The sequence below is a fragment of the Hyperoodon ampullatus genome (genome assembly GCF_949752795.1).
Source record: "Hyperoodon ampullatus genome assembly, chromosome: 2".
In the NCBI taxonomy this organism is placed as follows: domain Eukaryota; kingdom Metazoa; phylum Chordata; class Mammalia; order Artiodactyla; family Ziphiidae; genus Hyperoodon; species Hyperoodon ampullatus.
This window is the reverse complement of record NC_136915.1, coordinates 75,179,199-75,192,514: the sequence shown is the minus strand read 5'-3', so window position 1 is coordinate 75,192,514 and position 13,316 is coordinate 75,179,199. Positions and strand designations below refer to the sequence as shown.

Below are 13,316 nucleotides of genomic sequence, written 5' to 3'. Positions count from 1 at the left end.
CACTGACTTCAGGGAAATTAGCGCTTATATACTCAGAAATAGAAAATAATCTGGCCAGAATGAATCTCACCTGGTGGGGCAGTGGTTATGAATCCGTCTGCCAATGCAGGGAACACAAGTTTGAGCCCTGGTCTGGGAAGATACCACACGCCGAGGAGCAACTAAGCCCGTGCGCCACAACTACTAAGCCTGCACTCTAGAGCCCACACGCCGCAACTACTGAAGCCCGCGCACCTAGAGCCCGTGCTCTGCAACAAGAAAAGCCACCACAATGAGAAGCCCGCGCACTGCAACAAAGAGTAGCCCCAGTAGTACTGGAAAATATTCAGTGCTAAACTGATATCTGGTATTGAAGGTGGCTTAAGCTTGTTGGCTTCATTAATATGGACACGTCTTTAGAGTCATCAGTGTTAAGTATAATATTGTACAATATTTCTGTTGTACTTAGGTTTACTAGACTTTATTATATCTATTGCAAATTTGTCAGTAAGAAAAGTAATCCAATGTGGAAAATTTTTAAAGCAAAGTTAGATATGTGTCTTCAGTAAAAGAAGGCATGAGGGGGCTTCCCTGGTGGCGCAGTGGTTGAGAATCTGCCTGCTAATGCAGGGGACACGGGTTCCAGCCCTGGTCTGGGAGGACCCCACATGCCGCTGAGCAACTAGGCCAGTGAGCCACAACTACTGAGCCTGCGCGTCTGGAGCCTGTGCTCCACAACAAGAGAGGCCGCGATAGTTAGAGGCCCACACACTGTGGCCCCGCTTGCCACAACTAGAGAAAGCCCTCGCACAGAAACGAAGACCCAACACAGCAAAAATAAATAAAATAAATTTTTTAAAAAAGGCGTGAGGATGAAAAAATACTGAAGAGTTATGCATGATCAGGATTTTCTAAGATTGGATTGAATTTAGGTGGGTAAATGGATTTTGTTGGGAGTAAGCTAAGGTAAGACTTGAATTTGGTTTCTCTTTCCGTTAAGAGAACAAGGTTTTCCTTTTTAAAATAATTTTATTTATTTATTTATTTATTTTGGGTTGCATTGGGTCTTCATTGCTGCACGTGGGCTTTCTCTAGTTGCATTGAGCCGCGGCTACTTTTTGTTGTGGTGCACGGGCTTCTCTTGCTGCGGAGCATGGGCTCTAGGCACACGGGCTCAGTAGTTGTGGCTTAGTTGCTCCGCGGCATGTAGGATCTTCTTAGACCAGGGAATTGGACCCATGTCCCCTGCGTTGGCAGGCGGATTCTCAACAACTGAGCCACCAGGGAAGTCCCAAGAACAAGGTTTTCTTGGAATACTGGTTTTTTTTTAAATAAATTTATTTATTTTATGTATTTATTTTTGGCTGCATTGGGTCTTCGTTGCTGCGCGCGGGCTTTCTCTAGTTGCAGAGAGCGGGGGCTAGTCTTTGTTGCAGTGCGCAGGCTTCTCATTGCGGTGGCTTCTCTTGTTGCGGAGTACGGGCTCTGGGTGCGCGGGCTTTAGTAGTTGCAGTGTATGGACTCAATAGTTGTGGCTCGTGGGCTCTAGAGCGCAGGCTCAGTAGTTGTGGCGCATGAGCTTAGTTGGTCCGCAGCATGTGGGATCTTCCCGAACCAGGGCTCAAACTCGTGTCCCCTGCATTGGCAGACGGATTCTTAACCACTGTGCCACCAGGGAAGTCCCTGGTATGCCGTTTCTGATAACATATTGTGTGAGTTTCTTTGCCTTTATGTGATCTGTATTTGCTTTTGAGATCTCTTGTAACTTTGGTTAACAAATAAGTATTGTCTCACAGTGACCAATGACCTTATTTCATCAAGTGTTGAAACTTTTTGAGAAACTTCCCAAATATCAAATTTTAATCAAAGTTCTTTTGACTTTCAGCTAACTTTGGGATGTTTTGGAGGGCCCCTGAGGCATCTCAGAGAGAAATATTTAACCAGTATTATTTGGTATGTTAAATTACATAGAGAGCATTATCACACGAACGATTAACCTACTTAAGATATACTGTATAGATGAATGTTATTAACATCGACATTCTAAAAATTATATAGTTTCTGGAATTTGGATATGTCCTGGTATAATGCTATAGTTCTAGTTGTCATATTAAAATGTTGTCTGTCACTTCTTTATGGATTACACTGTAATCAGATGTTTAACCATGCCTTTTAAGTCTTGTCATTTATAGACAGTTATCCTTGTACTCTGACGCTGTTACAAAAGTACTTCCTGTTCAAGAAGATTGGGTCAGGCTTCCCTGGTGGCGCAGTGGTTGAGAGTCCGCCTGCCGATGCAGAGGACACGGGTTCGTGCCCCGGTCCGGGAAGATCCCACATGCCGTGGAGCGGCTGGGCCCGTGAGCCATGGCCGCTGAGCCTGCACGTCCGGAGCCTGTGCTCCGCAACGGGAGAGGCAACAAGAGTGAGAGGCCTGCGTACCGCAAAAAAAAAAAAAAGAAGATTGGGTCATTTGTAGAGACGTGGATGAATCTAGAGACTGTCATACAGAGTGAAGTAAGTCAGAAAGAGAAAAACAAATACTGTATATTAACGCATATATGTGGAACCTAGAAAAATGGTACAGAGGAACCAGTTTGCAGGGCAGAAATTGAGACACAGATGTAGAGAACAAACGTATGGACACCAAGGGGGGAAAGCGGCAGGGGGTGGGGGTTGTGATGAATTGGGAGATTGGGATTGACATGTATACACTGATGTGTATAAAATGGATGACTAATAAGAACCTGCTGTATGAAAAAATAAATAAAATAAAATTCAAAAATTCAAAAAAAGAAGAAGATTCACAGGAAGGCTACAGAAGTAGTTACAATAGTCCCACATAAGATGACTATGAAAGGATTCCAGTCCATACCAACTCAAAACAAAAAGCTGTCCTGCTCCCTGAGGTCTCTAGATCAGGCATCCAGAGATTTTTTACTCCCTGACAGGCAGGGTTGACGCCCCTACTCAGCCCTGAAGCAGCTACAGAAGACAGACCATCACCCATCTGCTTCCCATAAGATTATGGGAGTAAAATCTCTGAGCGGGGGAATGAGACAGGAAGGGGGCAGGGCACAACGTTTAAAAATAATGACATAACTGGAGGACACGACATAAACTCATTAGAACCAAATAGGTCCAAGATGGTGGATGAGTTGACTTCCAGTGTAACACATCAGCAAGCTAAATGACACACCCACAGGCGCCATGACAGTTCCTAGGCTGACCATAAAGGTCAAAAAGTGGGCCATGGCCCAATTCCTGGAAATCCTCACCCCTCCCCCAAAACAGCTAGAATACTCCTCCCACTCATTAGCCTATGAAATTACCCACCCCTATAAAAACTGACAAGCCCCATACCCTGGTGCCTTTCACCTTCTGAGATGGCCCACACTGTCTACAGAGTGTTTTATCTCCATGAATAAACCTTCTTTCTCTTAAAAAAAAAAAAAAGATTCCAAAGCTTTGCTTTATGTTAAGATAGTGATTTAAATCTGACAGAACTTAAAATGTCTGTGATCTAGTACTGATTATATCTCTATGAAATCCTATCAGACTCCACTAATTGTTCTAATGGTATCAAAATTAAAAGATTATATTCTGGGACACACAATCTTTCAAATCAAATTATTTCCACATATTACTTTCTATATAAATTTTTTACAACAATTAAAACAAAATGATTTGTCATTTTAACCATCTCAAACGCTATTTTAAATACATTAGTACTTTAAGGAAACATTAAGATATTTCTATTTCTGTATCTATCCAAAGGCTCTTTCTGACATTGTACTACTATTAGTCTCAATTATGAACCTAACAAAGCACAACTCAACTTCTTTATTAGATAAGAATTAATGGTAATAATCTATATTAAATACAGCATAATGGCATTCATTAACTAGTATGCCAACTGGGAGACTACAACTTTCAATTTTTCTGGATGCATTAAAAACTGGATATTCTAACTGAGAACAAATTTTTCATTAAGTGAACTCAAGATAGAGCAATCAAGACCTGCTTTACTATTACCCTGAGTTAAACTGCCCCGCCTATAGTATTCCTTCTAAAGGAACAGCAAACAAGCTGTGTTTTGAGCTAAAATTCCCTCTGTCATTACCGACTGTGTCAATACTAAAGACCAAATCCTGGCTGGCCAGAGACAAAGTGGCCTGGCATGAAAAGATGAGCCTTTAGGAATTAGAATTGGGAGAAGAACTCAAGATTCAAGTATGTAGTTAGTAGAGACTGAAGCAAAATGAATGTATAAAGGGAAGTCATGAAGCAGTATCATATCCATGAAGCAAGCCCATGTTATGAGAAAGCTGTAATTATTTGTAAACCACAATAGAAAAAGAGATAAAGACTAGAGAGAATGACTGATTGAACCAGTAGTGAGATGCCAGCTGAGGAGATACATAGGTAATTCATGTTTATAGCTAAGCACTAGAGAGAAGAGTCAAAATTTTTTTGCTGTTGAGGTCCCTAACCTTGCATCTACTCCTATTGGGGTCCGACGATGGGGAAGCGGGCTGCGGATGGGCCGCCCGTTGGACAAACTCGGGTCACTTAGGGATGCGTCTCTAAGGGGACAGGGTACCAGTGACTCAAGCCCGTATTTCTAGCTCTTACGCCTCGGTAAGGATCTCCCCTTCCCTTCCCTCAACCTCTGCCGCCAACTCCGTCAGGAAAACAGGAACCGCCTCGTCGTCCCGCCACCAGGCCTTTTACAAAGTCCCTCAATATCTGACTTCTCTCACCGGTCCCCTCGGGTCTTGGAGGATAACGACAAGCTCTTTCCTTACCTCTCCCAAATCATCCTCTCCACAGAGGGAGAGCGGAGAGGATGGGTGTCTGGTCGCGTTAGCATCCCGCAGCTGGCGCGCCCACCATCCGCTCCGCCCCTTCTCGCTCCCAGCTCTCCCCTCACCCCCCTGAGGCTCGGGCTCTCGCCCGAATGAGGAGCTGAAACAGAAGGCGGAGGAGGGCGCGCATGCGCGCCGCGGGTGGAGCCACGGGGCAAAGAACCGGAAACTTAGAGACAAAGTTCCGAGCCCCGCCCCCCGCTCCGCAGACCCGCCGCTCCGCCGTCCCGCCGTCTGGCTCTGCGGACCCACCACCGATCCACCGACGGATTGCCGATCTGCCCAGCTCTCGCGTGCGCCATGTCTGGTTCCTCCAGCGTCGCCGCTATGAAGAAAGTGGTTCAACAACTCCGGCTGGAGGCCGGGCTCAACCGCGTGAAGGTGAGCGGGGGCGGGCGGCTGAGGGGGAGGGGAGGGCGGGGTAGGTGGCGGGGGGGATCCGGCAGGCGAGCTGGCGCGGCGGGCGAGGCTCGCGTCCGGCTCTCGCCACCCCTAGGGAGGACGCGCTCTCGGCGTCGGCGGCGGCGATCTCGGCGGCCAGCTTTAGAAAAGTAGCGGCGCGGGTCGGCGCTGTGGTTTGGGGGGCAGGTTAGTGTGCCCTTCCGCCCCAAGACTTTCCAAGGCGAGCTGGCCCTGGCTTGAACAGCGGCTTTCCGCATTCCGGTCCTCCTCCCCATCTCCCTCCCTCCGTAGTGACTCCGCGGCCGTGCTCGCTAACAGCTGTTCCTCCGCGCGCAGTCCGCACCCTTCCCGGCCCTCTCGACCAGTCCGCACCCTTCCCGGCCCTCTCGACCAGTTCCTCTGTTTTTTGTCACCCGACGGGGTTTTATCCGACTTTTGATTCAGAAGTATTTTGTCTTTGCATTTCAGAACTTTCCCAAATCCACTCCCTTTAGTAGTAGAGTCTTACTTCCAGCTCCTCTCATTCACCGAACACACACTTGAAAACGAATTCTTGCGTAACTTTAACTGTAGGTTCAAGAAGCCTGTTTTGGAAACGTTCGCAATGTCTAAGGTTACCACTGGTGCCCTGTACAACCTCGTACAAAGCGTGCATTTCGTATCTGTTTGGCACCGTTTGCTGTGTTGTGACTTTGGGTATATCTACCGGTCCGCGCGTACCCGAAAAAGTAATTAGGGTTGACCAGTGTTGTTTATTTTGGCATCTGGTTAGCATTGATCTTGTCCTGGGGTATTTACTTTGGGGAAAAAGCCTTTTGTGTGTGATGATATGACAGCCTGACGTTCAAGTGCTATTTCGAGTTTCCTGATTTTTTAAATCCTGCGTGGATTGGCTTTTTTCTGGTGCAGGTCAGTTTACGTGTGAAACACTTGTAATTAAAAAAGAAACAGAGAAGAGTATAAAGCATGCACTCTGTTGAAAGAAAAAGCCAGTTTCCAAGATGATTTGATTCTGTACTCATTAGGCTAGTTTTTACTTCCCCCTGAAATGTTTTGTGGAGTAAGATGGTCTCCTATTTACCCATTTCCTTAAGTAGAAATGTCAGGGACCTAGTTTACTCAGTTGTGGTCATCTCGGGAGGGAAGGGAAATTCCCATCAGTCTTGGGGTGGGATTCTCCTCTCTTCCTGTCCTTTAAGTGTTGTAAACTCCATTGCTGTTTCGAATCCATTTCTCTAATCTCCAGATTCTTACCTCATCCCAGTGATTTATAGTTAGTCTTGGCTGGATTTAACTTTGAAATCACTATCTTATCATTCAGGCGTGTCTTTATCATAGATTGGAGTGGCCCGGGAAAGAAAAAAATTGGGGGAGGGGAAAAAATGCTGGTTGAAAGCAGAAAGTGTTAAGTAGGGGTATTTAGCCCTAATCGCCAAAGAAAATGAGTTGAAGTCCTCAGGCTCAAGTACTCTGAGGGCTTTACCATGAAAACTCTAGCCCCTCCAATAACTCCCCACCATGATGCCTTCCTCCTATTCTTAGGAGGGTTTTCGTCGGAATCATTAAAGGCACCACAAGTGATTTGGTTTTAGAAATCTCAGTTTGTCTGATGCCAGGGCTGTGTGTAGCAAGGAGAGGAGGCATCACACCTTGGGACTTTAAATGAGCTTTTCATTAGACATGTTGCAAAATGTGGTTAGTTCGATTTCATTTTGTGCTTCTGTTTTACCCATGACTCTATGCTAGATGTTTTTGTAGTGATATTTTACTTTTGAATTACCACAGCTTTACTTTTTAAACCTTTATGTTTGAGTAGTTGATAGAAATTATCACAAATGCTTGACAGACTCTCCCACTGTTGGGTAACCATACACTTAACCCAGGGCACTTTTGAAAGAGGGCGCTTATTATGCCAGGATTATAGGGTTTCGGCCTCCTGGATGGTGATTATTACAGCGCCATAGGGGCTAGAAGCTTGTTAGAGTTTTAAGCCTTTGTGTCCATTTTCCCCACTGACTGGAATTCTCACTGATCATTTTCTCACTGATGGTCACTTGGCTGGATCTCTTGTCACTGAGATCTCAATTTAAATGTCACCTTCTCAAAGACACTTTCTCTTAGGTCCTGATCTAAAAAAACCACTCTTTTTTTCTGCAGAGCACCTTGTCTCTTTTCATCTGAACTGTTAGCTCCATAACAGCAGGGATCTGGCTGTTCTTACATATTCTCAGTGCCTAAAATTATATTTGGCACATAGAGGTGATGAGAAGTCTGTGAAAGGGAGTTAAGCTGGAGCCTACCTACACTTTAGGCAGATAATTAACACATTCTTTACTGCTGGTTAATGTGAATGAATGAAACCATGTTATACGACAGTGAAAAATTATACCACCATTCCCCCACTGTAGCTACACCTTTTAGTGGAGCAGGGTACCCATTTGTTATAGTACTTGGTACCAGGTATTTATAAACTGTTTACTCACACAGTTGCTAAATAAATTTATGTAACTCATTACCCTGGATTGGTATATAAGCCAAACATATAAATTAGATTCCAAGAAGAGTTTAGATTTATCTCATGATGATGGATCCTTTTATCAGGTTAATGTCTGGGGTACAGCTGTCATGTGCAGAAATTCTTTGTAGAGAGCATTTGTGATGCCCTAAGCTCCCTTTCAAAGGCTAAATATTACCCAGCCAGACTGGACACCTGTTCTCACCCTCCTTAAGGGAAGTTAAAACAATAAAATAAATGATTATCTTCTCCATCTTCTTAAACCTCAATTCAAGAGTTAGGATATTGTATGTATTTGAGGCATCCTTTAGTCATTCATGTTATATATCTGAACTATTCAATTTATTGTTTTGGTGTCCTGTGTCACACCTTACCAGAATATATACAAATAGTAGATGTTTAAGTGATACATGATATAATAAAGTTATTTTAACTATGAAGCCACAGAAGTTCCTTAAGTCCTGTTTAAATGGCTTTGCATACATATATGAAAATTATTAAATCACATTTAAGGCATACACAGTTTCTTAAAGGCAGGCTGCTTGGTAAAGTTGTTAAAATAAACTGAAGTTTGCTAATCAGCCTTTCAGTCACATGACACTGAGCAGAAACTGTCACTGTCCAGTTTTGTAACATTAAACAGCTGATGGTACATATACCAAAATAATAAACTGAATGGTTCAGATTTTGAACATGATCTTCACTCAGAGTAGCATTTTCCCATTTCCCATACTGCTTTCAAGACAGAGTGATAGTTTACTAGCATTTAACACTTTTTAACCTATAATATCCTGTGTACTGCTTTTAATAAAAGACAAGATGTTGAGTACCCTCAAGGTTGCACTAGAACAACCTATTTATTAATAAACTAGCAGGATGTGCTATGCTTTACAAATAAACAGAACTGTACTGTTCATACTTATTTACATGCAGTGTTTTAAGTATAAAAGCTCAGTATATGACTGTTGAGCTTCCATTAGTATGTATCTTTTTTGAGTTAAGAGAAGTGTTTATTGGCAGGTATTTTTGAAGATTTGAGAAAAACTTCATTAAAACATTGTCACCACCTCCCACCCACTTCCCCCACCCTTTGTTATATACAGGTTTCCCAGGCAGCTGCAGACTTGAAACAATTCTGTCTGCAGAATGCTCAACATGACCCCCTGCTGACTGGAGTATCTTCAAGTACAAATCCCTTCAGACCTCAGAAAGTCTGTTCCTTTTTGTAGTAAAATGAATCTTTGCAAGGTAAGTTTCCTTAAATTAAAACAACAAAGCCCCACACAGTAGGGATAACTAGTCAAGTTTCTTTCTTTGCAGCACTTATAAGTTGAGCAAAATCATGCCATACACTTTTTTTGTTTGTTTGCGGTATGTGGGCCTCTCACTGTTGTGGCCTCTATTGTGGGGCACTAGGCTCCGGATGCGCAGGCTCAAAGGCCATGGCTCAGGGGTCCAGCCGCTCCGCGGCATGTGGGATCTTCCCAGACCGGGGCACGAACCCGTGTCCCCTGCATCGGCAGGCGGACTCTCAACCACTGCGCCACCAGGGAAGCCCCCATCCCATACACTTTTGTTTGGCACTTAAGAGTTTCCAGCCTTTGTTTTGTGAGGATTGATGAAATTTGCTGATTTAGTAGTCATAAAGACTAGTTGTTTCTATTTTACCGTAGAGGGTTAAGTAGAGGATTTAATAACCATAAACAGGATATAGGAGTTACTAGAAAATTTCACTACTGTGACAAGTCATGTTACCTTTTATAGCATTGGCCTAATGGTGTATTCTGGTGTCCCCAAACACTAGTTTAGTTTTATTTTTGTGTATCTAGCAAATATTTAGACATTGGACTACCCTGGCTGGTCCAGTGGTTAAGACTCTGTGCTTCCAACGCAGGGGGCACTGGTTTGATCCCTGGTCTGGAAACTAAGATCCCACATGCTGTGCGGGCAAAAAACAAAAAAGAGGATAAATCAGTAAATAACAGCACATTATTAAAAAAAAAAATTTAGACATTAAAAAAAAATCTGCAGTGTTCATGGTGGTGGCTTTTGAAGTACTATCAACTGATTTGGATTAATGATGATCTAATAGAACAGCATAGAAAATAATTGGGAGTTGTGAATGCAAGAGAAACTGAAGAGATAGCCGAATAAGCTGACACGGTGTTGGCGTTTGGAATGGGGAACAACAGGTTTTAATTTTATTGTTGTTAGGTAAAGATAAAATGAGAGAAATGAAGTAAATATGTTCATGGTGGCAGACAGTGGATTGGTTTTCAGAGGATTAAGAAACTAAATTTTGGGCTGGTTTAAAGCATACTTTTATATGTTAACTTGTAACTTACAGAACAAATGTCAGTGTATGCAAAAACATAAGTTAATCCAAAAGAGATGTGACAAGAAAACATGATGTGGATAACTGAAAATGTAATCCAAGGGTACTCCCTTCATAAATCCATGGGACTTTTGTCAGAGCATTTATTCATATTGACCTATGAGAAGCAAACTTAAATAGTGCTTCAAAAAAAAAAAAAGACTGTGTATGGCACACACCATCTACAGACATTCTGACTCCTCCAAGTGCAGGAAGCTGCTTCCTAAAATACCATGTTACATAGTTGTGCCCTCCCTAATTAAACTTTGTAGACTTGGGAGTGTCCAGGAAGTTCCTGTAAGTACATGTTTCCAGTAAATACAATGATTGGTTGAATTGGTTAAGATTTTCGAAACACAGGAGAAAAAAAAAAAACCCGCCTTTGAGTTTAAGGGAAGTAATTCTTTTTAAGAGTCTAGCACCTTCATATTTAACAGGTTAAAAGTCGTTCGCTCCTGGCAGTATTAATTCTTCATGGCAGTTTTGGGAAATTTCATATTTTTACGGTTCCTCTTGTATTCTCTTCACAAAGTGTTTATTTTCATTTAAAATACTGTTAAGCCTAGCTTCTTAATTGGCTGTTAATAGTTTCATTTCATAGGAGTCTGCAGACAAGTGTTTAATGAGTTGCTCAAGGTTAAAATATGGTTGGGATAAGAATCCAGATTTCAAAGTAAAATAATGGCTGTTAATTCTGGCAGTATAATAAGCCCTTAGCTTTGTGGATATTATGATTTGAAACACTTTTGGCTAGGAAAAGAATATTTGGATGTAAAAGCATTTCTTCTTAAACTTGAAAGTAGGTCTGGGATGTTATGCTGATGTTGGTTGTTCTAGGCACACTGAGTGGCATGGATGCAAAGAGTCTGTATTTAAGTCTTTATACTCATAGCTTTTAAATATATATATATATTTATATAATTTTTTTAAAAGCATAGATAATTTAGCAACAGATAGTACAAGGTATTAAAATAGAAGTTACCATGATCCACATACCTAGATATAGCCACTGTTAACAGATACTTCCTTTTAAGAGAAAAAACAATCATTGAAAAATAGTGATCATAGTATGCACAGTTTTTTTCTACACTTGAATTTTCTTATTTCATTTAATAGTCTTTGTAAGTTCCCTGGTGGTCTAGAGGTTAGGATTTGGTGCTCTCATTTAATAGTCCTTGTAAATGTGGTTGTACTATAACTTAAATTATACTTCATCGAATATTGAGGTTTCCAAATTTGAGGATACACTGAGGTGAAGATCTTGGTACCCATTGTATACTTTACCCATTTCTTTAAGATAAATTCCCAGAAGTAACAATAAGGAATGACATTTAAAATGTAATAACCTTGAAAACTCCCAAATTAAACTTTGCTATTCCACCTGGAGCTTAAGAGTACTTTTTTGCTGAGCCCTTGCCAAACAGATCTCAAATTCTTTGCTACTTTCTTCTGCTTATCTCATTTTTGTAATTTGCACTGATTAACTAAGGCTAAACATTGTTTTTTTCACCACTGATTTTGTTTATGCTTCTTGAACATTTTTGTAATGAAGTAACAAATTTTTAAATAAGTATAAAAAACCAGGTGTCTACTCTCCTGAATTAAATGGTTTATTTACCTTTTTTTTTTTTTTTTTTTTTTGGTTGCACTGTGTGGCTTGTGGGATCTTAGTTCCCAGATCAGGGATTGAACCCTGGCCCTTGGCAGTGAAAGTGCCACGTCCTAACCACTGGACTGCCAGGGAATTCCCAACTTTCAAGAAATAAAAGATACTTTTCCTACCTTTCCATATAGATGACTTATCCTGAAATTATTATGCCCCTGTTTTTACTTTTTATATATATTTATTGTTTTATAGTTTTAAAACATAGCTATTATTTTTAAGGAACAACTATTACTGCATTACTTTTAAGATTTGTGTTAATCCACAGATTGTTTAGTCATTTTAATTGCTGTATAGTATTCTGTCATGTGTATGAACCTTAGTTTATTTATCCATTGCCTTATTGAGTTGCATTTAGGCTACTTCCAGTCCTCTGCTGTTAAACTATTAGTACAGTCAATATCCATGTACACATTTCTCTTTGTATATAGGCTTATGTGGGTAAATAGAAGGGATTGCATCTTGCTCTCCTTGATACTATTGCTCATTTCCTAGAGGTGTTCAGATTTTCCTCAACTTAAGAGATTTTTATATTAACCTTTTTTAACGTTAGGATCCAGAGTGTATTTTGGCAATGATATTGGCAAGTCAAACTTTAAGTCTGTTTATTTCTAAACCCTAAGTTATATATACTTGAGAGTGGTTATAAATCATAAGTTATATATACTTGAGAGTGGTTAAGAGAAAGTTACATTTTACACCACAGGCATTTTCTATCCTGTTTCTCATTTTTTTCCCTAGAAACCCTGTGATGTCTGTTTTTTTTTTTTTTTTTCTTTTTTAAACAGGCTTAGTTTAATTGAAAGCATTTTATAAGCTGACACTCAGATGAATGCCTTAAATGTAATGTAAGATGTACTGCTATTCGGAAAGAAAGCTATTGTTCTTATGATACTTTACCCTAATTTACTGTTTGTTTGTTTTTTTTCATTTCAGGTTTTTAAACCACTTTTCATAAACCGGTGAATATTCAAAGGAAAGCTAAATCTGAAGCCTGTACAAAAGCCTGTCTCTATAACATGTGCCATACTATACAAACTTCTACTTTTGTCAGTCTACCTCTCTGAATATTCATGAATTTCTATTTCACAAGGGTAATTATTTTATATACACTGGTGGCAGCATACAATAAAATACTTAGTATAAAAGTTTTTTGATTAATTACTGGTATTAAATATACTGTGTATAATATTAATTTGTTTTGAACATCTAAGAACAAAATGACAATCTTCCCATCATCTTTAAGGGGTTAAAATTTTTAGTGTTTGTTCCAGCAACTCATCTCACATAACTTTAGGCCATACATTTGCAAGACTGTTAGAGAATTAAAGGTAAGTTGCAAATTTGTTCTTTTAAGGTCAGGAGGAGGCTGCTAATAATACTAGTTTCTATTGATGAGGTATTTACAGGGTTAACTTTGTTTTCTAATGAATTACTTTGTGGGGTATTACCATTACACCTAGAAGTTATTTACTTCATAACAGATGGCTCTCCTTACGTAAGGATAGTAAAGAC

General features: G+C 40.8%; 1 protein-coding gene across 1 annotated transcript; it reads left to right on the top strand.

Moving 5' to 3' along the window:
* The first annotated feature begins 5,042 nt into the window (after positions 1-5,042).
* On the top strand, positions 5,043-12,994 carry GNG5 (G protein subunit gamma 5). Its single transcript, XM_079696936.1, has 3 exons — positions 5,043-5,228; positions 8,868-9,012; positions 12,738-12,994. Exons 1-2 carry the CDS (start codon positions 5,148-5,150, stop codon positions 8,991-8,993), a joined length of 207 nt encoding a protein of 68 aa, XP_079553062.1. The 5' UTR covers positions 5,043-5,147; the 3' UTR covers positions 8,994-9,012; positions 12,738-12,994.
* The last annotated feature ends 322 nt before the right edge of the window (positions 12,995-13,316 follow it).

What these genes read in the sequence shown, in the direction of transcription:
- GNG5 (XM_079696936.1), top strand. Translation starts at nt 5,148, where the DNA reads ATGTCTGGTTCCTCCAGCGTCGCCGCTATGAAGAAAGTGGTTCAACAA. An exon ending in CCGGGCTCAACCGCGTGAAG is followed by an intron (nt 5,229 to 8,867) that starts GTGAGCGGGGGC and finishes TGTTATATACAG; the next exon opens with GTTTCCCAGGCAGCTGCAGA.